A 25,124-nucleotide genomic window follows, 5' to 3' on the forward strand; every position below is an offset into this window, starting at 1 on the left:
TTGAACAGAACAAAACCACTTGCCTCGTATAGCCTGAGCGCACAAGCACATGCATACATGTCTATTTCCAGCGCTACGCGCAACGTTTTCGAATTTCCAAAGCAAATAAGCTCTGGGGCAATCCAATTAAGCGTCTCTCGGCGGCCAACGTTGGCAGAAGTCCAATTCAATCATCAAATCTTGAAATTTCAAAGTCGGTCAGCCAAGCGTTCCCTCGTTTGTCGACCAAGGCATTGAATCATATGGAATAAACCTGCGAACCTTTCAAACATGAGAACACTCCCTTGAGATCACCGTGGACGACTCGGATGGGCGGATCGACCTTTTGCAGCTCCTTCTGCCTGGATAGAGAATCTCCAATCGACTGGTATTGCTGATAACGAGTAATATAACTTACCAGATGCCGAAGATCGCAGTTCTCCCTGCCCGCATATTTCATGTACGTTCTCACATTACCACTGTACATGAATTCCGAAACAAGCCACAACCTATAGGTTTTTGTCTATGACTCCTATAAATGGCACGATAATCTCGTGTTTCAAGTGACTCCAAATCGCTGCTTCGCTCACAAAGTCCTGAACATGCGGACAAATGAACTGGGGGTAGATCGACGGATGATAAACTGCTCACTTCACAACACTGGGATGTGGATGGCAAGTGCGATCGCTTGATAGCAACAGCTTGGTGTTTATAAGACGCTGTAAAAATGGTTGCGGATCCACCCTGCTCAACATCATGTATCGGGTTTGGCTCTACTAGTCCGTCCAACCGTAGCTGACATGTCAGACAACCAGATTTTCGTGATAGTCGAATGATTTATTTCAAAGGCCGTGCATGCGTGGCATGATCGGTTGAAGGATCTCGCAAGATCTTGGTGTCTGAAGTCAGCCACATAAATAGGCCAGAGACATGGGCTTACTTCTTCAAGCAGATCGATCATATCTTGTGCTTGGTTGTGTGAGGCCATGAAACCCGCCCCCACAATCTCTTCCGCACAAGACCAGAAGGACGCGAAGGACTGCCACATATCTCAGGGAACGGCATATTTTGGTCAATGGAAAAAAAATTTGACTGATATATGATAGGGCACGGATGTCTTTCCTATCGGGAAGATGTGAGGACGGGTGACCGAAAGCCGAAAATCGAGTCTTACACTGCGATCCAAAAGACTTTAAAATATTCCTGATAATTCGATGCATGGTTAACATCACGAGAATCTTATTGTTATTCCAGTTTCCCCATTCTACAGTTTTCTGTTCCAGTTCGTTCACAGGCCTAGAGCGTATTAATTGTATGAATTGGACATCACTGCTTACCCTACCATCTATTATTCGTGCAGCGTTTCAGGTGTGCGTAAATGTATACCATTCAGATTCTTAAACACAATAATGAGCTTATTCAGGTTTTGCACAAAAAACGTGGTAGAAGCTTGTTACGCGATTGCTGAAGCTCTCGTCGCCACAGTTCCGAGTCTGGTGGGTCATTCAGAAATCCGAGGGGTGGAATGAGAGCCTGAGTGACCGCTGAGTGTGGAACCGGCTGCAGGAGACGACATTAGGATATATAGCGGTCGAGTCATCATGTGGACTGACTTGGGGATAATGCTCCTGCAACTGTAACACATTGAATTGGATGCGCATCATGATCGAGGGTAGGTGTTATTGTCCTGTTTTGACATCGGTTTCATGAACTGTCATCAGCTCCTGACAAACACGAGTCCTGCACCGATGACATTCGACCATCATGGTGGCCTTAGTAGTACGGTAGGGGCGTGGGATGGAAGTGAAAATTTTACGAGTTGGACCTTGTATATCTAACACAGATTAGGGACAAGCATTGGGCCAATAGTCGACCTTACTATACAATGAGGGACCCTGACAGCTTTGATTACAGGTCCTTTGAGATTCTTTGACAAATGAACTTCACAACTCGATTGTGCATTGTACTTACAATGCACGGTCGTCGCAGTGATCTGCGAGATAAGGCCGTTGAGTCCAATGTAACAGCGCGCGTGGTGGTCTGATAGATTGAAATAGGAGTTCATCAAGATCAACTTTGGGTGGGAGGTCCGACCTACGAGATGATATGAACACTGATCAGCTTCCGATGCTAATATTCGTTGAAGCGAATAGTTGGAACGTCAAGCAGAACTTACATACATGACATGACACAATTGTTCTCTGATATTGTCTGATATTGCGATTCGTGAGCGCGCGTACGAGAGCAGCTTGCACTATTGAGATATACTACTTACGAGGAAGCAACATGTACAGCAATGAATTGACAATCCAAGAGCACCATCCTCGACAAGATAACAAGCGGCAGCTCACGATAACAAACACCAACTCCACCCGCACATTTGAAAATTGCGGATGACTCGTGATGGCAATGGCATTTTTCCACACATACGATGCACGAGGACAGCATTGTGTTAGTGCGCACTGTGTGTTAGTAATAACAACACGAGACGGGAGATGGTGGTGAATCTCTCAAGCAAAACATCAGAGCTCTTTGGAGATATATCGACTCGGTAGATATTTCTCCGGATAGCACAGTGTTTGCAACTAGATCAACGTTTGCAACGACTGGACATACCAACGAAGCAGTGGAGCACGAAAAAATGACAACTGGGAGGGATTCAAATAAAATTTCGTGCAGAAGGCATGTTTTCGTGGTCCACAGGATAGAAGGTATGACTGTCTTATCTGTGGGGAGGATGGTAATTGATAAGTATGTAGTGAAAATTGAGGTGGGAGTATTAGCAATCGTGACTGTTACAATAGCACGTGACCTATCTCATTTACAGCGCGTCGTGTGACAGTCAACGCGTTTCTTGCCACCATGGACGACAACGACCCTATATCCCAGTTCTTCGACGAAGAAGATGTAGACCTATATGCCGTATTGTCGCTTAAATCAGATACATCCGCAGAAGATATACGGAAGTCCTACAGGAAACTTGCTTTGTTGTGTCATCCTGACAAGTTGATTAATGCCACTGAGGAGGAAAGGGCCAAGGCGTCTACGCAATTCCAGAGGATTGGTTTTGCATATACCGTACTAAGTGACGAAAAGCGGAGGAAGAAATATGATAAAACCGGAAAGACTGACGAAGGATTACTCGGTGAGGCGGATGAAGACGGTGGTTGGGAAGCTTACTTTGAGGACCTATTTGACCGCGTCACACGCGGGAGACTGGACGAAATGAAGAAGGAATATCAAGGTGCGTCTAAATAATATCCGTTAGATCGTTAAGTAACGCTGCTTACAGGATCTTCTGAGGAGATCGAGGACCTCAAGGCCGCGTATCTTGAAACCGGAGGATCATTCGAAGAAATCATGAAACACATTCCTCACTCTACTATTGATGATGAGCCAAGGTTTATAGTCGCACTTTCGGGTCTTGTACAAGCTGGCGATTTGCCTAGTCTTCCGCAATGGGCGTCGAGCTCCAAAGACGAGAAAGCTAAGTTAGTGAGGAAGAAGCAGAGTGATAAAGAGGCAAAGGAGGCTGAGGAACTTGCGAAGGAACTTGGTGTATGGGATGAGTTTTATGGAAGCGGAAAGACAGGAGCGAGAAAAGGCAAGGGGAAAGCGAAGAAATCAGCAAATGACGATGACGATGACAACGGAGATACTTCAGCACTCCAAGCCCTCATTCTAAAGAGACAAAAGGACCGCCACGGTTTCCTGGACGGCCTGGCTGCCAAGTACTCGAATATGGAAGAGTCATCTAGAAAGAAAGGAGGAAGGGGAAAGAAACGGAAGAAGGACGCTGACGAGTCTGAGGCTGAAGCGGAATCACCAAAGAAGAAACCTCATGTCCAGGATCCTCCTGATATCGATGATGAAGAATTTGCCAAGATACAACAGAAGTTGTTTTCGGACAAGCGCAAGCCATCAGGTGAAGGATCGTCACCAGTGAAGGGAAGACGGAACGGAAAAACGAAGAAAGCCAAATGACCCCTGTTTTGTGGATGTTTTCTGTCATACCCTGCCTCGTCCTACTGTGTATTGTATTTATTTTGATGGATTATTGTCGTTGAAACCTGACCGGTCAACGTTTGCATATGACGCATATGATGGTTGACGATACACCCGATGAGCTAGCACGGCGACAATCTTTTACATTCCAACCTCCACGGGTGATAATAGGATTATAAATGAGCCTCTCATACGTATCTTACTAGATCAATTCCTAAACTACGACGGGCGTGAATAATGGCCACCAGCTCCTTGATGCACTCTTCCAAAATAACAACATTGTCCAGTAATTGTGACAATGTAACTTGCGTTGCCTTCCCTTCATTCGAGTCCCCTTCCCCTGATCGAGCAGCCGCATGCCCACCCCATTGGCTATCAGCACTAAAAACATCATCTTCATCCGTGTTCCATCTCGACGGCTGGGCTAATATCCAATGACCTGACTGGGGAACAGGAGCCACGAAAGGTTCAACAACAATATCCCGCGTACGCTGATAATGAGGAGCAAATGGACTTGCAGCGACGTTTTTATCTCCCGATCTCGGAGGCGTTGTGGGTTCAGAAGGCGCCTTGGATGGGGCAGGTTTGCTTTTTCTTGGTGTCAGGAAAGATACGAGAGCCGAGGTCTTCGGCTTCGGCTTTGGACGTTGAGGAGGCGTGTCAGGGGCTTGAACAACATCCCAAGAACCCGATTGAGATAAGTTAGGCGACAAGGCATCTTGAACCGGTTCAAGTGAAAGAGTGAGTGCATCTGTCAGGTTTTCCGAGAATAAAAGACCTTGTCGCCTTTCGAGAAGATATTGGTCGAAATTTTCGACTGATTGCCGGTAGCGTTCCAACTGGCCGACGAGGCCCTGGAAAATAGTGTGTACAACGGGGCGGGTGTGTTCATCGAGCCTGATAGCGGGGAGTATGTTGGTTTCTGTAGCAAACTTCTCGTCGATCAAAGAGTCTATGGATCTATCATCTCGGCCATCATCCACATCGAGATTTGGATCCGAGAATGAAGCGTGAGTCTCTGACACTACACATGTAAGCCACCCCGCGATAGAGCGGTTAGGGCAGACAGCTAACTCTGCAAGTACGCCTGTGAGCGAGATGTTCATCTTTGGCGAGTTCGAGAAGAATGTGCGCATAGACTCCAGAACGAGCGAGAGAATAGGGTCATTGACATTGAGCCGATGCTTAAACTTTGAACGTGCGTTCATGTCTTCGTCATCATGGATATGGAAACAACTGTGGTTTTGGATGGAAGACATTGCGTCAGCAAGATAGTGGTCATAGCCAGTGCTGAATGCATCATCGTTGTGTGAGGGGTCAACACGGGAGACCAGTGTGAGGTAGAGTCCCATCTCACGCTCGTGTGTGGAGAACGTTATATCTGGCTGGACGAATGTGGGCAAGGGCGGCGATTGTGGCCTTGCAGAGGGTTTGGTCTCCTCTGCACCGGGATAAACGAATTCTTCTTCTTCGTCGCTATCCTCTCCAGCTGCGTGCATGACATCCGGGAAAATCATAGCAGGCTCAGGGTAGCTCGTCGCATTTGCATCATAGAAGACAAGGAACAGGCCGCTGGTTGAAACGTGACATCTCTGGCTGAGCATCGACTGCAACAGCTGCAGAGCAGATGCGACCGTCGCCTGATTCTTCGAGCGCAGATTAGAGAGTAGCAGGTCTTTCAGCGTGAATCGCCCCATCGAGGTAAAGTATTCTGACTGTTTCTGCGATTCAGGAGCTTCCATCTCAAGCAGTACCATTGCACTACTTTTGCGGCGGCGGAGCTTTGTCGCGCGGTCACCAGCACGAGGTGGAGCACTGCTGAGATTGAGCATACGAGGGTGTGGTCGTGAGCGGGAGACGTCATCGTTATCCTCACTCATGAGGAATTCGACGAAAAGGTCGGAAAGCTGACCTGGCTCGAGAGTACGAATTACGATGTCAATATAAGACATCACAGCAACAGCGCTACCGTCGAGATCAGAACACTCAAGGATGGATGGGTAGAGTATGTTTTCAAGGAAGCTGCGACGCACGGCATCCAGTATAGAGTGCACAATAGATGTGCCCACCAATGCAGACGCATCGAGACCGGACTCGGGGGTATCACGAATGGCATTTCTGCGGAGAATGTCCTGCAGAAATTCTAGCAACTTGAGGAAGTGATCGAGGCGAGATTTGAAGTCTGGGTTAGAAGAATCCTCCATACCCGAGACACGGTTATTCTCCATCACTAATTCGGCATGATCTATCTCATCTTCAGTTTCTGGTCCTGTGCTGCCCAGTACCATGCCACTGCCGTGCAAGGGATCAGCCCGAGTCGGTGACTTGATTTCCAATTTCGATGGAAGCAAAGAGTATACTGCGCCCAGACCCGCCCCAAGAACGTCTGAAAAATCACCATCGACGATATACTCCGCCAAAGCAAGCGCTGCATCTGTAATCGGATTCCTAACTGCTGTCTCTGATATAGACGCTGGAGCTGATTCCTGTTCCTCCCCTGCCAATCTCTGCATTTGTTCCCCAGGAGACATTGCAACATCCATGAGGAAAAGCAAGCCTGTGCGTGCAAAGTCGCCGATTTGCCCTTCGCGGTGAACGAATCGGAGCAGATAGTTGAAAAGGAGGAACTCGTATTCCGTCTTGTGAGAATGGGCGGCCTGAGATGCATGAGCAGACGTGATTGTGACCTGTGAAGGTGTCGGTGATGATGCGCGCTCCCCTGTCTCCCCATCATCGTTCTTTCCCTCATCTTCGTCCTCATCCTCATCCTCATCCTCTTCTTCAACAGAGAAAAGCGGTTCTGAGTGATACCAGTGCTTATCATGGAAGAAAATCATCAACAGTTCGCGGTACGTTCGTATACGGCTGCACAAAATACACAATAAGTTCAACACTACCATCCATCAGCCTCCACAGATAATCAAACACGAGAGAAACACTCACGATCAAGCTCATAGTCAGACGGCTGGCTCCGCACGGCATTTTTCGCAGCTCCCATAACCCTGTTCCGACCATCTAGCTGCTCTTGGATGTCGTCTCCGGCACAGTTACGCAGGAGGCGCAAGACAGCGCGATGTACAGCGGAGTGCACAAGAAATTGCTCATCCATGAGAACAACCATGTTCTGCACTGCACGGAGTACCTCAGCCTGAATTCCAGAGGGTCTGTCGGGTTCTGCGAGGCGCACGAGTGTGCCCAAGACGTCTGTAGGAGTAATAAGTATCAGATACAGGCGTATAGGATTGATGGGGTGCAGACCATTCTTGAGCAAAAATTCTAAGCAGGCACCAGTTGCGCTGACCGAGAGCAATGATAAACGCTATCGAGACCTTCGTGGTTGCAGAATACGTACCCTTCTTCACTATGGGACGATTCCCTGACCAGGGCATCGACCATCGATTGTAAGTGAGCTGGGGCTTCGGTAGACTTGATTCCCTTGGTGATCTGCCGTTCGTCTGGATGCTCGAGTATTGTCTACAAGCATGCCGACTCGCGTTCAATTTGGATCTGCGGAAAGTCGGGAAGGGAGGAGTACCTTGATGACATTCCAGGATTTGCTGAATTCATCTGCATGGTCTTGAATGGGCTTTGGCAAGGCTTGGGGTGTTGTGCGGAGGAACTTGGAGAAGTAGTCCATCGTGCCTGGACATTAGCCCGTAATGCTGGACTCTCTAGAAAGTGATCTACCAAATGAAACTGGATATGAACGCGGCCTCTCACGTGATGCGCGCGTCCAGGTGCAACTTTAAGTTTGAAATTTGAAGCCACTATAAGTACAATTGCGACTCGGTTAGATATGTAGCTATCAGCAAAGGGAGGAGTACATGAAACAAGAATCCGTGAATGGTTATGAGAAATAAAGCTTAAAGGATAAAGGATCGATAAAGAATGGTACACAAAGAATGCCAGTCAATCACATAGTTTTCCGTCTCCACTTATCCCAATCAAATTCAGTCGCCTTTTGCCTTCCTTTCTTCGCCGCACTGTTAGTACCGCCACGATTTCTCCCAGCTTTCTTCTGAGACCTCTCATTACTCTTGGGATCGTCATCGTGAATGGAACCGATTCCTTCCACCTCAATGATATCATCGCTCCCATCCATCGGCACTATCGAATCAGGAAAAGGCTCAAATACAGCGGGGGCAGTTCCCTTGCTCTTCTCCCAGTTCTTCGGATATATCTGTGGCACCAACAAAAAATGCTCTGGTGGACATGGCGGAACGGGATATGAAGTGATGGGTCTGAGTATCTTGGCTTTAACAGGAGGCTTCGAATCCTTCTTGACAGGGTTTGAGGTGTCATGAAGAAGTGAGCTACCACTCGCAGAGGAGACCGGGTTCGAAGCGGTGTTGCTCGAGGAAGTTGAAGGCGTGGAGGTTTTCAATGGTTTCAAGGGCCCTCCGTCGCAAAACTTAGGCCACGGCTCAGCTTTACACAAGCCTTGTTTAACAGGTGCTGATGCAGTGACAGCATCTCTCTGCTCAGCGAACACCGATCGCACCATGCCGCTCGACCGGTTCGATTTGGAAGTTGAGCCCCCAGATTTTGCGAAGGGGTTTTTCGACTTTGTAACAGAAATTGGATGAACTCTTGCGCTGGCAAATGCACTTTCAACTTTCCGTTTCTTATTCTTGTCGGCCAGGGTCGCAACCATACCCTCCACGCTTGACAAGGTGCGCTTGGTGAGACGCGAACGGTCCATAGATTCGAGTCTCGGTAGTAGTGGTTCTTCCTTTGGACCATATGGTTGTTGCTGTCGTACCGGTGGTCGGAGTGCGTCTAGTACACTCCATTGAGGTGGAGGGCGCGCCAAAGCCAATGGGCGAAGTTGTTCTTTCTTCTCCTCGACTGCAGCCCGGATCAGGTTTTCTCTGCGAGGCAGGCGCGATGCATAGAAAGTAGACGTCATGCGTGCCTGCACATTCTGAGAGGTAGGTTCAGCTGGCTCGCCGTTTTCTTCATCAGCAAAATCTATTAAGCTTATCGGTCCCTCCCTCATGTTCCGGAGGATGTACGGTGGGGTTCTGTCCTCAGAAAAGACGTTGGAATGGTTGAGCTTGTTAATGTGCAACTTAAATACAGAGGTGAGTCCGCAGGAGTACATTGAAGTTGGGCCAAGGTTCTCCAGCTGTTTGAGCGAGATCTCCGATGGAACAGGGTAAAATAATAAACGATTTGAAGAAGGTCTGAAGCCTGCATCTGCAAGGTGCTTGGACACAGCGTGTTGCGTGCAGCCAGTGAAACGCAGATCTGGTGATGGGACACGGATGAGCCGTGATGATGAATAGAGAAAGAAAGATTTGACCTATGCATGATAGCAGGGGAAAGTTGGATAATATGGGGAGAGCATCGTTGCCTATGTTGGTGCAGCTATGCAGGCTCAGGATTCTGAGTCCCCAGCAGCCAGTCCTGGACTGCAGGTCGTCATCGCTCCATGACAAACCACGAGCAAGTACGGTAAGGCCATAGGATCCTATAGTTGTACCTCGTATATCCAGTGCAGTGAGGGTATTCAAACATCGAATGACGCCAATGGTGTCGTCGCACAGCTCTTTGCAATATGGTAAGGCCAGGACAGTTATGAAGCAGAAGTTTCCCCGACTGGGCACTCGTTGAAGCAATGGTAGATGGACATCGCTAAGGGGTATGTCGTAGTCCCTGAACTCTTCAGGAAGCGGGTGCATAACTTGTCCAAGTGTTGCCAACAGTCTAGGGTCAACAGTCGAAACGTGAAACGGTTGTGAATCCTTGTTCTTGGCAGAAAGAGAGGCTGGCGTTCGTCGGACCAAAGCATTGACAATATCCATATTGTAAGGTATAGTATGTTGAAGGTGGTGCAGTTGGTCTACATGAGGAGTGAGAGCACGAATGCAGAAATACGCGAGGGGTGGGACGGCCTTCAAAATCTTTGGAGGCTCCCGATCCACGTCATAAGGGGCCCGGGGGCCTGGAGGAGGCAATATAGTTTTCGTGATTGAGATGCCTGCATCGTCGAAACCATGGGTTGCACGCCGTTTGGCGTTCCATAGTACGATTGGTGGAGACATGTGAGGTTATTGAGCAAAGACGCGCGCGACGCGTTTTAGTATGAGGTCACATGTGGACTGTGGAAATTTTGATTTGTTTGTTTGCCAGTTGAACAGACTCGGCCGGAGTCGATTAGATCCACAACAACTAGCAGTACATTGCCTCCGAAGCGAAACGACTTCGAGGTTACATTTTGGGTATTCTATCCTGATGCTGAGGTACGAGACTGCGAGTATATGGTTAAAATTAATAGCACATGGTACAACAGTGCTCGGGTCACGACTCACACTCCAGCAGGCTCAAATCTGCCTGCTGCCTTCTGCTTTTCTTTTCTGTGCCTGTATTCTTTCCGGAATTTTCGTGGCCTCAGGTGACTCCCAATGTTTTTATCGGCCGGATTTCTATTTTACAGGCCGTCTTCGGCTACTTGGCAACTCGGTGGTGTGCTCTGAGGGCCTGGATCATTGGCATGCATCCGCATGCAATGAAGACAAGTCTGGCGGGGAAGCTGGCCACGGATAGAGGACATCTCCATGCCCGGGCTGCCCACTCAAGTTTACTCATGTAGGAAACTTGCCGTTGCAAACTCTCGTCGGGTTTCTCGCCCATCAGGGCAGGGAACTATTTGATCGTTCACCTTGATACGGAATAGGTCACCCTGCATACCGGTTTTTACCTTATCCATTGCTCTTGTCCGTACCCTTGCTCATGCGGCTGCTGCCTTTTTCTTTCCAACACCACTTTCCTCACCTTGAAGCGTTGCTCTGCGGCTCCTACAATTTGGGATCCGAGGTTTACTTTACTGCGCCGCTCTCACTCCTACTGCCATAAGAATCGCAACTCACCTCGGTTCTCTATTGGGACCACTATTGGGACCGGATTGCCCCTTCGGTGCTTCCACCCAAAAAAACTATTTGTTCCAATGAAGCAATCATTTTCTTTTGTTCTCGCTATCACTACTGAGACCGCTGCACGACAGCAAACAGAAAGTCGCTTCACTTCGAAAGCACGAAACTTTAGTTGACTTCATTGTTCTGAAGTCAGTGCACCAGACTAGCAGCGACTTGAACATTCACAATGTAAGCCTCTCGCACACGATCTCCAATATTCACGAAGTCAGTTCCCATCCTACGGTAGGTTCTCTTCCTAGTCAGTCGCAATTTCCCTCGTACTCATCTGCAACACTGGGCATCCAAAATGGTTCTTTGGAGATCTTGTGAAACCTCTCTCTACCTGTCTGTGTGTGCATCTCCTGGTAATCACTATGCCCAGTATACATCATGTCGAGCTACTGCAAATGCCGAGCAAGAATTGCAGCGCTGCATGATGAAGCTCTTGATTCTACTGCTGAATGTACGGCCGATATCGTTCGTTTTATGGAGGTATGTGCACTGTTAAAATGAACATAACATTTGTAGCAAAAAGAATATGTAGCTGTTTCGTGTTGCAATATTGGATGTCCTTCCCGCACAGGCTTCATCTGTCCCCTCCGAACAAGTCTTCTTCCCCAGCAAAGAGATGTGCGCAGATTGGCGTGCTAACCTCTCACTAACTGTGAACGGAGCTTTACAGATACTTATTCAGTTTGCAAATGAAAGAATGAGGACCAATTTGTCTTAGATTATGTTCTAAGCTTGTGACTTCACGAAGTGCGCTTCAAATAACTTTGTTGAAATCCAAGTCAGATCTAACTTGCCGAAAGGTGGAATACTGGCACTGGGCTTTCAGTATTAGCGGCAGTATATGTACTGATTACGGGAACTCAGGTGAACCGGCATGCTTGGCTTCAAATCGAAGTTTATCAAAGTGTCGACTTGCTTCAGTTCCCCTGGCGGCAACACCATAGTCTAGTAAGTATTCAAAGATCGAATTAATTATTCATTCGGGTGGCTACAACAGTCGATTTGGACCCGCCATAATACTCAACTGTCAGGTGTTCCATATTCCACTTGCCGTTTCTTATTCTTGTCGGCCAGGGTCGCAACCATATCCTCCATGCTTGACAAGGTACGTTTAGTGAGACGCGCACGGTCGATAAATTCGAGCTTCGGTAATGGTGGCTCCTCCTTTGGATCATATAATACCGGTGGTCGGAGCGCGTCTAGTACACTCCATTGAGGTGGAGGGCGCGCCAAAGCCAATGGGTGCAGTTGTTCTTTCCTCTCCTCGACTGCAGCCTGGATCAGGTTTTCTCTGCGAGGCAAGCGTGATGTGTAGAAAGTAGATCTCGTACTTGCCTGCACATTCTGAGAGGCGGGTTCAGCTGGCCCTTCATCAGCATCCACATCTATTAAGCTTGATGGACCCTCGATCATATTCTGGAGAGTGTACAATGGGGTTCTGTGCTCGAAAAAAACGTTGGAATGGTTGAGCTTGTTAATGTGCAACTTAAATACAGAAGTGAGTCCGCACGAGTACATCGAAGTTTGGCCTAAGTTCTCCAGTTGTTTGAGCGAGATCTCCGATGGAACAGGGTAAAATAATAAACGATTTGAAGAAGGTCTGAAGCCAGCATCTGCAAGATGTTCGGAGACAGCGCGTCGGATGCAGCCAGTGAAGCGCAGGTCTGGACACAGATGAGTCGTGGTGCCGAATAGAGAAAGAAGGATTTTACCTATGCATGATAGCAAGGGAAACTTGGATAATATGGGGAGAGCATCGTTGCCTATGTTGGGGCAGCTATGCAGGCTTAGGATTCTGAGGCCCCAGCAACCAGTCCGGGACTGCAGGTCGTCATCGCTCCATGACAAACCACGAGCAAGTACGGTAAGGCCATAGGATCCTACAGTTGTACCTCTTATATCCAGCACAGTGAGCGTGTTCAGACGGCAAATGACGTCAATGGTGTCGTCGCACACCTCCTTACGATACGGTAAGGCCAGGACAGTTATAAAGCAGAAGTTCTCCCGACTGGGCACCTGTTGAAGCAATGGTAAATGGACATCGCTTAGGGGTATGTTATAGTCTCTAAACTCTTTAGGAAGTGGGTGCATAACCTGTCCAAGTGTTGCCAACAGTTTAGGGTTCACAATTGAAAGGAAAAACGGTCGCTTCTTGACAGAAAGCGGGAGCGGTGTTCGTGGGACCAAAGCACTGACAACATCCCTATTGTAAGGTACAGTATGCTTAAGGTGGTGCAGTTGGTCTACATGAGGAGTGAGGGCACGAATACAGAAGTACGCGAGGGGTGGGACGGTCTTCAAAATCTTTGGAGGCTCCCGATCCGTGTCATAGGGGGCTCGTGTGCCTGCATAGTCCAAAAAATGGGTTGCGCGCCGTTGAGCGTTCCAGAGCACGATTGTTGGTTGAGACATATGGATTACTGAGTTCAGAGGCGCGCGACGTGTTTTATGAAATCACGTGTGGACTGTGGACGTTCTGATTTGTTTTGTTGGAACCACTCGGAGCGGCGTGGCACATGGGCGTGGAAGTGCGCATCAGAACAACGTAGACTGCAACGTCAACGTGATGGTCGTTGACCAGTGACTGTTACTTATCTTTTTTTAATTAATTTTACTGGTAACCAGGTCTGATTTCTCACGAGTGATGATTGTTCTATATGCGCGTCGCGGTGTTTCACAAATATTCCATTATCCCTCCTTCATCATCCCTGGGCACTGACTTTCCTATCTTTTTCAGTACTTGTTATTACTTTCCTTATAGTCGCTCTTTACTTCGACTGCTGATCATCTGTTGGGCCTATTAACATGGCTCAACCAGCTCAAGGGCCCAAACAGCCCGCCAATCCTTTCCCAAACCCTTATGGCCAGCAAAATTTGTACCGACAACAACAGCCTATTCGACAAGACTATGACAATGAATCAGAGATCGGCACTCCCTATGCTAGCACCACTCGTCTCGCAGTTAACCAGCAATACTATGATTCTAACCCCTTCACAGGCCACGACTCTGCTTCTGATGCTGGACATGGCAGTCGTTCTTACGCACCATCTATTAACTCACAGGCGAGCCAGCCATATGGCTCTCCCTTTGCCGACTCAACCACCTACCCATATCCAGCCTGGTCCCCCGAACGTCAGATACCAATTTCCATGGAAGAAATAGAGGACATTTTTCTAGACCTCACCCAAAAATTTGGGTTCCAACGTGATTCCATGCGAAACATGGTTCGTTATATCATACAACCCCGGCATACACAGGCACTGATCAATTTTTACAGTTTGATTTTTTAATGCAGTCCCTCGACTCCCGCGCCTCCCGTATGAGTCCAAATCAAGCCTTGCTAACCCTCCATGCCGATTACATTGGTGGACAACACGCAAATTATCGCAAGTGGTACTTTGCCGCACAACTCAACCTCGATGACGCCGTCGGACAAACCCAGAATCCTGGCTTGCAACGCCTCAAAAGCGTTCGAGGTGGCTCAGTCAAAACACCAGGCTCGAAACATTTGGATAGTGCACTGAACCGCTGGCGTAACGCGATGAATAACATGAGTCAGTACGACAGACTCCGCCAGATAGCACTTTACCTCCTTTGTTGGGGTGAGGCGGGCAACGTGCGCTTTGTTCCCGAGTGTCTGTGCTTTATCTTTAAGTGCGCAGACGATTACTACCGTAGTCCTGAGTGCCAAAATAGCGTGGAACCCGTACGGGAGGGTCTATATCTGCACACAATCATCAAGCCATTATACACGTTCATGCGTGACCAGGGTTATGAGGTTTCAGAGGGCAAATTTGTGAGGAGGGAGAGGGATCATGACGAGATCATTGGATATGACGACATCAACCAGCTTTTTTGGTATCCTGAGGGTCTGGCAAGGATTGTCCTTGAGAACCATGTGGGTGATTTTTCCCTGCAGCATATGTTAAGTTAACATGCTCTTTAGTCTCGTCTCGTGGATATCTCACCCTCCAAGCGCTACATGAACCTGCGGCGCGTGGACTGGAACAAAGTCTTCTTCAAGACTTACAAGGAGAAGCGTTCCACAGCACATCTACTTGTCAACTTCAACCGCATCTGGATTCTTCACATTGCAATTTACTGGTTCTATACCGCATTCAACTCCCCTAGGGTGTACGCGCCTCCAAATTCGCAATTCCCTTCACCTGCAATGACATGGTCCGCAACTGCCCTTGGAGGCGCAGTTGCCACGTTGATCATGCTCTCAGCCACGCTTGCCGAGTTCATGTATATCCCCACAACATGGAACAATGCCTCCCATCTCACAACCCGATTCATATTCCTCCTCGTTATTCTAGCGCTCACGGGCGGCCCGACGGTGTACATTGCATATGTTGAAAGCCGTCCAACCCCCACCACCTCGCAGATCCCTGTCATCGTTGGCATTGTGCAGTTCTTCATCTCTGTCGTTGCGACCGTTGTTTTCGGATTGTTTCCCTCCGGGCGCATGTTTGGTGATCGTGTTGCTGGCAAGTCACGCAAGTACATGGCCTCGCAGACATTTACTGCATCTTACCCGGAACTTACGCGTACTGCACGTACTGCAAGCATCATGCTCTGGCTTCTCATCTTCGGATGCAAATTTACAGAATCATACTTTTTCCTCACCAGTTCCTTCAGCTCGCCAATCGCAGTCATGGCGCGGACTACTGTCCAGGGATGCAATGATAAGCTCTTTGGCAATGTCCTTTGCTCGAATCAGGTCCCCTTCACATTGGCTATCATGTATATCATGGACCTGATTCTGTTCTTCCTTGACACGTACTTGTGGTACATCATTTGGGTCGTCGTTTTCTCAGTTGCTCGTTCATTCTCGCTTGGCCTGTCGATCTGGACGCCTTGGAAAGATGTGTATACCCGCCTTCCTAAGCGCATCTACGCCAAACTTCTTGCCACTGGTGAGATGGAGGTCAAATACAAACCCAAGGTCCTTGTTTCGCAGATCTGGAATGCCATTATAATCTCCATGTATCGCGAGCATCTCCTTGGGATTGATCCATGTCCAGCGGTTGCTGTATCACCAGGCTGAGACTGCCGACGGTCGCCGAACGCTTAACGCGCCTCCATTCTTCCTGAACCAGAACGGTGGCAACTATAAAAACACCTTCTTCCCCGCAGATGGTGAAGCTGAGCGCAGGATTTCGTTCTTCGCTAGCTCCCTCACCACCGCACTGCCTGAGCCTCTCCCCGTGGAAGCCATGCCTACATTCACAGTCCTCGTTCCGCACTATTCTGAGAAGATTCTACTCAGCTTGCGCGAAATCATCCGCGAAGAAGACCAGAGCACCCGTGTGACGTTACTTGAGTACCTGAAGCAGCTCCACTCTGTCGAATGGGACAACTTTGTGAAGGACACAAAGATTCTTGTTGGGGAGAACGAGGATGGAACGAATTCGATCAATGAGAAGACGAACAACAAAGCGGATGACTTGCCTTTCTACTGCATCGGTTTCAAGACATCAAGCCCAGAATATACCCTCCGCACACGTATCTGGGCCTCCCTGCGCGCGCAGACGTTGTATCGTACTGTATCTGGCATGATGAATTATTCCAAGGCCATTAAGCTTCTCTACCGCGTTGAGAATCCCGCTATCGTGTCGACGTTTGGGGGCAACACGGAGAAGCTCGAGCGGGAGCTTGAAAGGATGGCACGGCGCAAGTTCAAGTTTGCCATCTCTATGCAACGGTTCTCGAAGTTCAACAAGGAGGAGCAGGAGAATGCCGAGTTTTTACTGCGCGCATATCCGGATCTACAGATTGCGTACCTTGATGAAGAGCCCGGGCCGAAAGGCAGCGAAGGCCGGTTGTTTTCGACGTTGATTGATGGTCATTCAGAAATTGACGAGGTCACTGGTAAACGGAAGCCCAAGTTCCGCATTGAGCTGCCCGGAAACCCTATTCTTGGTGATGGAAAGTCGGACAACCAGAACCATGCCATCATTTTCTATCGCGGCGAATACCTTCAGCTTATTGATGCCAACCAGGACAACTACCTTGAAGAATGTCTCAAGATTCGGAACATCCTTGGCGAGTTTGAAGAGTACTCCATCTCAAGCCAGAGTCCGTATGCACAATGGGGTCACAAGGAGTTCAAGAAATCCCCTGTTGCTATCGTGGGCACGCGCGAGTATATCTTCTCGGAGAACATTGGGGTGTTGGGTGACATTGCTGCTGGGAAGGAACAGACATTCGGTACGATGACGGCTCGTGCGCTCGCGTGGATTGGGGGCAAGTTGCACTATGGACACCCTGATTTCCTCAATGCCCTTTTTATGACAACACGCGGTGGAGTTTCAAAGGCGCAGAAAGGTTTGCATCTCAACGAGGATATCTTCGCCGGTATGAACGCCTTTGGGCGTGGTGGTCGTATCAAGCACTCGGAATACTACCAGTGTGGAAAGGGTCGTGATCTTGGGTTCGGCACAATTCTTAACTTCCAGACTAAGATCGGTACTGGTATGGGTGAGCAGATGCTTAGTCGGGAATACTACTACCTCGGCACGCAGCTGCCCATCGATCGCTTCTTGACCTTCTACTATGGACATCCTGGTTTCCACATCAACAATATCTTGGTCATTTACTCGATCCAGGTGTTCATGGTCACTCGTGAGTCCCGATGTGCTGCGCATTTGACGTGCGTTCCTGACGAATCGTAGTGCTCTTCATCGGCACTTTGAACAAGCAGCTCGCCATCTGTCAAGTTGATGCGCAGGGCAACGTGCTTGGTGGTCAGCAGGGTTCTGGTTGTTACAACCTCATTCCCGTCTTCGATTGGATCAAGCGCTGCATCGTCTCCATTTTTTTGGTGTTCTTCATTGCTTTCCTGCCTCTCTTCTTGCAAGGTGATTTATTAACATTTTACCCTGGGCTTGGCTTTACTGACTGACGAGTTGCAGAACTTGTTGAGCGTGGAACTGGAAAAGCGCTGCTGCGTCTCGGAAAACATTTCTTGTCATTGTCCCCCGTCTTTGAGGTTTTCTCGACACAAATATACTCTCAAGCTATCCTGAGCAATCTGACATTCGGTGGGGCTCGCTATATCGCGACCGGTCGCGGTTTTGCGACGACTCGAATATCCTTCAGCATTTTGTATTCCCGCTTTGCAGGACCAGGTATCTACATGGGCATGAGGAATCTGCTTATCCTTCTCTATGTTTCTCTGGCCATTTGGGTACCCCATCTCATATACTTCTGGTTCTCTGTGCTCTCATTGTGCATTGCTCCCTTTATTTTCAACCCTCATCAATTCTCATTTGCCGACTTCATCATCGACTATCGCGAGTTCTTGCGTTGGATGTCCCGAGGTAACTCAAGAACGAAAGCGAGCAGTTGGTATGGATATTGCCGTCTTTCTAGGACTATGATCACCGGGTACAAAAAGAAGAAGCTTGGCTTTCCATCAGAAAAGCTGTCTGGAGATCTTCCCCGTGCTCCATGGCGAGCTGTTGTCTTCTCCGAGGTCGTCTGGCCGATCTGCCATGCGGCCATCTTTGTCGTCGCATACATGTTCGTCAAGTCGTTCCCCAATGTCAATGGCCAGCAGAACCCCAGCCCCTTGATTCGAATAGGTGTTATCGCAATTGGTCCCATCGTCTGGAATGCTGCAGTTCTCATATCGCTATTCTTTATATCGTTGTTCGTGGGTCCGATGTTCGACAAGTGGGCGAGGTTTGCTTCGGTCATGGCTGCTATCGCTCACTTTTTGGCGCTGCTTGGCATTGTCTCATTCTTCGAGTTCTTCGTAAGTGATTCAATCTATGCTCTGATGGCACTGAACTGACATGTGTCGTAGTGGTTCCTCGAGCTTTGGGATGCATCTCATGCAGTGCTTGGCGTCATCACTATCGTTGCCATCCAGCGGGCGATACAGAAGATTCTGATTGCAGTCTTCCTGTCTCGCGAGTTCAAACACGACGAAACCAATCGTGCGTGGTGGTCTGGTAAATGGTATGGCCGTGGCCTCGGTAATACCGCGATGTCTCAGCCTGCTCGTGAATTCATCGTAAAGATCGTCGAGATGTCTTTGTGGAGCTCAGATTTCTTGCTCGGTCACATCCTCCTGGTGATTTTGACGCCGCCAGTTCTCATTCCATTCATCGACAAGCTGCATTCAACTATGCTGTGTAAGTGATGGTATCGAGCTCTTTACCTTTTTTGTAAGTCTGAACTCGTGGCAGTCTGGCTCCGCCCATCCAAACAGATTCGAGCACCTCTTTACTCGACTAAGCAGAAGAGACAAAGGCGATGGATTGTAAGTCCCACGAATCACCCCACTGCACTGACTAAAGTCTTCAACAGATCATTAAATACACCCTGTTTTATATCCTCGTGGTGTCAGGCCTGGCATCTCTCATTGTTCTGCGTAAGTCCACCTCGCATCATCATCCATCATCTGTCCCTAACATGGCTTCAGCTGCTATCTTCCGAAATGAGATCACCTTCCACTGCACTCTCTGTCAGAATATCTAATTACTGGGACACTTACGCATGGACTGGCTTAACTTGCCACTTGTATATTCGCTCATAAGCTTTCGACTTTGCTTGGTGTATCATAGTAGACGATAAATCAAGCTAATCTACAGACATTTTCGTGAGTCTATTTGCGTATGGTACTATAATGTCTGCCATTCTCGCGTACTTGCGAACTAGCAAACCTACAGGAAAAATTACATTCTTATCATTAGATTTATTTGCTGCTGCTGCTGTGACTAGGTGGAAAGATTCAACGAGATATACGAAAGATTCAAATGTAAATTCAGGCGACACGATAAGTATCGCAAGTTGGTGACGACCGACGCTTTGCTGACATTGAAATACGTGATGTCTGTTCTACATTGCGTTCGTCTTCTATCGTCAAGCGAAGCCTGCTGCCAAGTAAGGTGACCCCTCCTCATCATACCAGACGAGTAACAAAAAGTCCATTATATTGCAAGAGCCCAAAAATGGCGCTGAGTAATTAGTGATAGATGATGTGAATTGTTGCATCGATTATCCATGTGTACACTTCAATGATGGTCGCGCTCAGACATCATACGGTCTCGCGCACTATAGCTATCACAACCGTAACGCTATAACCGTCGAAGTCAGCAATAAATACCTAGGATTAAAAGCAGTAGCTCACTCGTCAATTTTCTGCAAGCTCAAAACATTTAGGAAGTCCCAAAAAAAAGTCTAAATCAAACGCACCCCTCCTCGGTAATAAAGTCCCTCCCGTAAGGCTTCGCCTGTGAACAACGAAGGTACGTGAAAGGTGAGAGGCATGCGAGCAAAGGCAAAAGCAGGACTTACGTGAAAATGGGGACATCTTCTTCCGTTCTCGCATGGACACTTGGGCATACTCAACAATGCGGTTAGCCATCACCTGCGCTTGTACATCTTCAGAGCCACCCGAACGAGCTACAAGAGAGCAGATAGCGACAATGTCAGGCGTATAGACATTGTCAGATAGTCCGTCAGTCTGCACCCGGAACCCTCGGCACGTTATCCAGTGAGAATTAGAAACGACGCACGAATGCAATGATGATATCCCCATCTCGAAGTTTGGTCTCGTACTGAGCAGCCTGATTTGGCTGATCAGCAAAGTGATCGGACGGTACCATGTTTGGCGGAAATTTAGTAAGTTGGCTATTCATAAAAGTATCCAAATCAGAAACTTTGTCAATGAAACGCATCTTACTATGGGCAATTAAAGAAATGGGTTTGCGGTGGCTGTCGGTATATTGCCGCAGACGATCGGATAATTAGAAATCCGCTGTCACCAAGACTATGAGAAGCCTGCCTCAGTTGAATTCCTCTGGTAGTAGTAAAGTTCGCCTACTTTGCAGCTCGCAATACACCTGATGATGCGTTAAGACTGATTAAACAAGCAGTACTTGATCCTTAGTAAACGTTCAGATGGATATGCGTGACAGCGCTGAGGAACAGACCTGCATTGACAAGCCGCTCCCGTAGTACACCATGGTAGGCGCACTCAAGACATTTATACGGTGTCAACTCCCATCCTTCAACTCTTTCGCGCTCCTCGTACTCTTGAGTTGGATCAATTTCTGGTTCACCAGCCCATCCATGTCGTGAATAACGATGTGCATGATACATAAGTGTTTGCGCAAAAAGCGACGGGTCAACGCCTGAGTCAACCCATCCACCCACACCGTCAGCAACACCGAATGACACTCCCTAACAGTAAAGACACCATATTAATATACAGGAAATATATGGGAGGACATGAACATACCTACCGAACTATTTTGCATCTGTCACACAAGAAAATATCCACGCAACAACACATAGATTTTTTGAGTGGAGCACGTGGCTGCTAGACCGTCCGGGACGCACCTCTGTGACAAAGAAAAAGTCCTCTCCTGCATCCCCACTCGTCGCATTTTTCCATTTTCCAAGCATTTCATCTCGCCAGCGTCCTACCGCAGTGTTTGGTGAGAAAGGTACATGAATGCGCGATTTTTCTGGGGGCTTCGCTGCCCAGCTAGCGCCAAAATGAAACTGGTAGGGTCGGGATAGCCGGGAGGCGGCAAGGCTTGTGCTGGAATATAGGCGTGTTATTGGTCGGTTAGCACGCTGCGACACAGACGCTGATAGACAGGTGCTCTTATATGTGAGTAGGCGAGACACTGGCGATGACCATAGGCCAAGGGTCATCATGAAAAGTAACAACAAATCGGTGAGTAGCAGTCTGGACTTTGATTTTGAAAACACATGACCTCCAACGCGCTGACACATCCAATGACGCGTCATCAATCAAGCACTGGTTCATTTATTACATACTAATCCATATATAAAAGCTATTTTATACAGTTCACAACATAGTCAGCTGTGTAATGATTACTGTCCACAAGCCCATTGGATAAACCTCATAGACATCTTTCGATGTAGCTCTCAATCATACCAGCGGGTGTCAAGGAATATTCTTTCAATTCCACCTGGCCATTCACGACAAAGGTATTGGGCTGCAGCATCATTTTGCGAGGCTGCAAAATGGTAAGATCATATGGTTTCGTTTCATGGTGAACACGCACTTGTTTCTTCTTGAGAACAACATCCCGAATCTCGCCATCCCATCCTGGAAGAGGAGTGGTGAGCTTGGTATAGAAGTCCCGTGCTCCAGCACCATCAGCTGTGCTCTTCCGGACTTGAAGATCGATAAGGAGTTTTCCTGAAACAGCTTGTCCATGGGCCAAACATTTCTGGCGGTCAAGCTGATCGAAAGGTATGAGGTAGGATCAACTGACGGTGCGTGGAAAGAAACTGACGCGAATATACAGGTTCTCTAGCGAATTATCTGCGCCGCGAACCTCTTCGAGAGTCACTAGACCTTCCTTAATCATGTGCTGGGTGATGCCAAGACTAATTGCCGAGACAGTCAGATGGCTAGCACATCTAATGTGGAAGCTGCGGAGCTCACCGGGCTTGCATGTGTGCCTGGCCGTGTTTCTGCGTGGCAGGGTCATAGAACTCAAGAGCCCGTAGACCTGCACGTGCCATTAGCAAGAAGGTGATATAAACGATATCATCGCAAGTCTTCTTATCGTTATACTGAGATCAGAGCTGTCAGTAAGTAGTACACGCAGTGTGAGGAGAAGACTCACGCCAAAAATATTAAGGATAGTTGGATTGCTTGCGACTGAAAGCGACACGGCTTTGGTGATCGTATAACTTCACAAGACAACTCTCCACAACTCACGGTAAAGGGCAACAGTTTCCGCGCGACATTCTTCCATCGAGGAAGAAACTTCGCCAAGAACCGAACCGGGTGTTTGACCAGGTTTATACCACGATGTGCTATATCGCGTTCATTTCAGGCGCGTGTTTTAAACAGTATGGACATACATCTTCTTCCCAGTCAGTGGGTTGATGATCTGGAGTATGCAACTTGAGATTACGGCCGCGATCAGGGTAAACAATACAAACCTTCTCTGGGTCAAAGTTTTTCGAGCCATCAGCAGCTTCCTGGAAAAGCTTCCCAGATCCATGGCCCAACAGCTCGTGGTTTGCAACCTGAAGCTCAAAGGCGCGCGAATCCCATTCATTATACAGGTCGAGGTCATCAGGATGGATAAAAGTAACTTCTTCGTCTGCGTAAAACAAGAATAAGCAGCGCAATAGGTTGTGGCCGATGGCAAAATTTACCAGGCGCCTTGGCTGAAAGGATGTTCTAAGAGAAAGGTGAGTATAGTACACATTACCCCAACAGATATACTGACGGCGAGGGAGACATTCTTGAAGCCAGTCGATTCTCGGATATCATAATAGTTCTTAACAATGCATGTCGGTGAGATGAATTTACCCCAAGCCGAAAATACTCACGGGAATCTTGGTGGGGTCATCCGTCAATCAGTTGCTCTCGAAACTATTCCATACACTCACATTAATACCGGCAGGGATACCTATGTCACCTCTGAGCCAAAATATTTCATAATTGGGGTGCACTTGCCTCCTGTAGCGAAGTTCACAATCTCCAATGCAGTGAAATCCGGTTTTCTAAATACGTCAACCTCGAAGTCCTTACCCCATGGCAGGACCTTGATTAACTCTGGTGCACCATTGACGAGTATGTCATACTTGGCGCTAAGTTCTTTGTCTACGATGGCAGTAAAACCTGTTAGAGACGGTCAGCATTGCAAACATCAGTAGATGCAAGTGGCTTACCTTCCCACTCGGCACGACCGCCGTATGGGTCAACGTAAGTTTCAATAAAGCCTATGTAGCTTTCGACGACAGGACCAATGTCCTTTACCCAATGTGCAGAGGCACCCTTATGCTCCTCGATCGACCCAGTCTTAAAGCTAATTGAATTGTACACCAAAGGTAATACAGGGTTGCAAAACTTGAGACGTACGAATTGATGTAGCCCTCGATCATCTTTGTCTGGGTGTCATTGGCCGTGTACTTTTTGGCCTGAAAAATAAGGTGAGACACTTAAGCATGTAGATGAACATAAAGTCGACCGAACCTCATGCAAAGCCGCAACGGCCTTTGCTAATGCCGCTGAGAAGTCGCCATATTCGACTGTCAATCTTATAGATGTTGGCTCTGCGTTTATCTGATGAGTGATCGATTCAGTCTTGTTGACAGAGGCAACGAGGAGGGTAAAGTCATTAGGCCCATTCTTGCGGATACTATAATGAAATCAGATGTGCTTCGTATACATAGGAGGTTTGAGTATCATGTTTACCGTGTGTTCAGCACATCGACTCCGATTTTCTCAGCGGCAGCTTGAACGGCCGCGACATCTTCGTCCATAATCGTTTGACCGAGGTAATAGTTGGAGATATGACCATCCCTTGGTTTGCCGATGGAGAGAGAATTTTCAGGTGAGAGTGCATAAATATGGTCTTTCAACTTAATAGATTGTTCTATTAGCTTCGGATATCGATATACATTTAGCTACTCACCGCGTTCCACAAAGGGATCGCATTGGCTGCATTGGCTGATTTCTCGACCACAGCAGCAAACTTTGCTTCAGGAACACGAGGCACGATCTTCGTGAAACCGAAACTCTTGTAGTTTACCAAGTTGTGCAAAACCTTGAATCAAAGGGGTCAATTCACGAGGTACGCAACTTGGACGAACAGTACTTGCCTGGGATGAATATTGCAGTACCTGCTCAAAATCTTCATGAGAAATACCCGATCTTCGACCGAGGGCGTCCAAATCAGCCAACTTCCCATTGGAACTGAAGGTGAGTATGAGGAGATCGTAGAGCCTTAGCGCTTGTGGAGTCCACTGTTCTTGAATGATACGAGCGCCTGCCCATGAAGCTTGCCCGACGTAATGAGCATAGAGTTTCTCCTTTTGTCTGCATAATGATCAACGACCGACCTCTGGCAACCTGAAATGTACATACGTGAGCTGTGAGAATGACTTTGCAACCTCGACACGGCAGATCGGAGGAGCTTTATCGGCCAAGAAGCGGTCTGCAGCTGCGGAAACCATAGTTCGATGAAGTTGTGGTGAACTGTAGAGGGAGACTGTTGACTGATAAGATCTCGAGTTCAACACTCGATTAATAAGCTTGGTCCGAAGCATTCACTGGGCAAGCTCTCCTACTATTAGAGCAATGGATTAAAAAAATCAAAAGCGCGTGACTAAATTACTAGACACGTCGCGTGTAATTGCAACCGACTATGATTACGTAAACAAATTAGCAAGCAAGAAACGAGTCGGCCGATTGA

At 48.0% G+C, this 25,124-nt stretch overlaps 7 protein-coding genes across 7 annotated transcripts; 2 read left to right on the forward strand and 5 right to left on the reverse strand.

Annotated features, from left to right (window-relative positions):
• Positions 1 to 2,820: 2,820 nt before the first annotated feature.
• EDB93DRAFT_1212861 (uncharacterized protein) lies at positions 2,821 to 4,110 on the forward strand. The gene is made up of 2 exons (XM_041451057.1): positions 2,821 to 3,223; positions 3,272 to 4,110. The coding sequence occupies exons 1-2, from the start codon at positions 2,842 to 2,844 to the stop codon at positions 3,961 to 3,963; spliced, it is 1,074 nt and encodes a 357-aa protein (XP_041302807.1). The 5' UTR covers positions 2,821 to 2,841; the 3' UTR covers positions 3,964 to 4,110.
• On the reverse strand, positions 3,979 to 7,759 carry EDB93DRAFT_902893 (Retinoic acid induced 16-like protein-domain-containing protein). The gene is made up of 5 exons (XM_041457876.1): positions 7,520 to 7,759; positions 7,337 to 7,458; positions 7,243 to 7,280; positions 6,928 to 7,188; positions 3,979 to 6,877 (listed from the first exon to the last, which is right to left on the reverse strand). Exons 1-5 carry the CDS (start codon positions 7,619 to 7,621, stop codon positions 4,173 to 4,175), a joined length of 3,228 nt encoding a protein of 1,075 aa, XP_041302808.1. The 5' UTR covers positions 7,622 to 7,759; the 3' UTR covers positions 3,979 to 4,172.
• A 138-nt stretch (positions 7,760 to 7,897) lies between these two features.
• On the reverse strand, positions 7,898 to 10,031 carry EDB93DRAFT_1255174 (uncharacterized protein; the record flags this gene model as incomplete). The annotated part of the gene is made up of 2 exons (XM_041453740.1): positions 7,898 to 9,234; positions 9,290 to 10,031. 2 exons carry the CDS (start codon positions 10,029 to 10,031, stop codon positions 7,898 to 7,900), a joined length of 2,079 nt encoding a protein of 692 aa, XP_041302809.1.
• Positions 10,032 to 11,843: 1,812 nt separating this feature from the next.
• On the reverse strand, positions 11,844 to 13,492 carry EDB93DRAFT_902978 (uncharacterized protein). Its single transcript, XM_041457877.1, has 2 exons — positions 12,626 to 13,492; positions 11,844 to 12,577 (listed from the first exon to the last, which is right to left on the reverse strand). The coding sequence occupies exons 1-2, from the start codon at positions 13,323 to 13,325 to the stop codon at positions 11,934 to 11,936; spliced, it is 1,344 nt and encodes a 447-aa protein (XP_041302810.1). The 5' UTR covers positions 13,326 to 13,492; the 3' UTR covers positions 11,844 to 11,933.
• A 226-nt stretch (positions 13,493 to 13,718) lies between these two features.
• EDB93DRAFT_1323083 (glycosyltransferase family 48 protein) lies at positions 13,719 to 19,672 on the forward strand (the record flags this gene model as incomplete). The annotated part of the gene is made up of 10 exons (XM_041454978.1): positions 13,719 to 14,138; positions 14,192 to 14,812; positions 14,861 to 15,943; positions 15,966 to 17,541; positions 17,592 to 17,777; positions 17,832 to 18,676; positions 18,728 to 19,058; positions 19,113 to 19,186; positions 19,234 to 19,297; positions 19,349 to 19,672. The coding sequence occupies 10 exons, from the start codon at positions 13,719 to 13,721 to the stop codon at positions 19,402 to 19,404; spliced, it is 5,256 nt and encodes a 1,751-aa protein (XP_041302811.1). The 3' UTR covers positions 19,405 to 19,672.
• A 54-nt stretch (positions 19,673 to 19,726) lies between these two features.
• EDB93DRAFT_1176416 (phosphatase 2C-like domain-containing protein) lies at positions 19,727 to 21,706 on the reverse strand. The gene is made up of 10 exons (XM_041450512.1): positions 21,271 to 21,706; positions 21,174 to 21,188; positions 20,862 to 21,111; positions 20,753 to 20,813; positions 20,612 to 20,698; positions 20,445 to 20,559; positions 20,224 to 20,392; positions 20,122 to 20,159; positions 20,057 to 20,067; positions 19,727 to 20,003 (listed from the first exon to the last, which is right to left on the reverse strand). Exons 1-10 carry the CDS (start codon positions 21,685 to 21,687, stop codon positions 19,964 to 19,966), a joined length of 1,203 nt encoding a protein of 400 aa, XP_041302812.1. The 5' UTR covers positions 21,688 to 21,706; the 3' UTR covers positions 19,727 to 19,963.
• EDB93DRAFT_1176422 (peptidase family M49-domain-containing protein) lies at positions 21,677 to 25,020 on the reverse strand. The gene is made up of 20 exons (XM_041450513.1): positions 24,797 to 25,020; positions 24,532 to 24,748; positions 24,345 to 24,476; positions 24,125 to 24,291; positions 23,903 to 24,068; positions 23,789 to 23,847; positions 23,599 to 23,735; positions 23,384 to 23,548; positions 23,317 to 23,336; positions 23,257 to 23,262; positions 23,154 to 23,204; positions 23,080 to 23,104; positions 22,861 to 23,024; positions 22,780 to 22,808; positions 22,634 to 22,731; positions 22,539 to 22,573; positions 22,355 to 22,485; positions 22,203 to 22,296; positions 21,969 to 22,148; positions 21,677 to 21,920 (listed from the first exon to the last, which is right to left on the reverse strand). Exons 1-20 carry the CDS (start codon positions 24,976 to 24,978, stop codon positions 21,804 to 21,806), a joined length of 2,175 nt encoding a protein of 724 aa, XP_041302813.1. The 5' UTR covers positions 24,979 to 25,020; the 3' UTR covers positions 21,677 to 21,803.
• Positions 25,021 to 25,124: the final 104 nt, after the last annotated feature.

This window comes from Suillus bovinus (assembly GCF_016758785.1).
Source record: "Suillus bovinus strain UH-Sbo-P2 chromosome Unknown EDB93scaffold_87, whole genome shotgun sequence".
Classification (NCBI taxonomy): Eukaryota; Fungi; Basidiomycota; class Agaricomycetes; order Boletales; family Suillaceae; genus Suillus; species Suillus bovinus.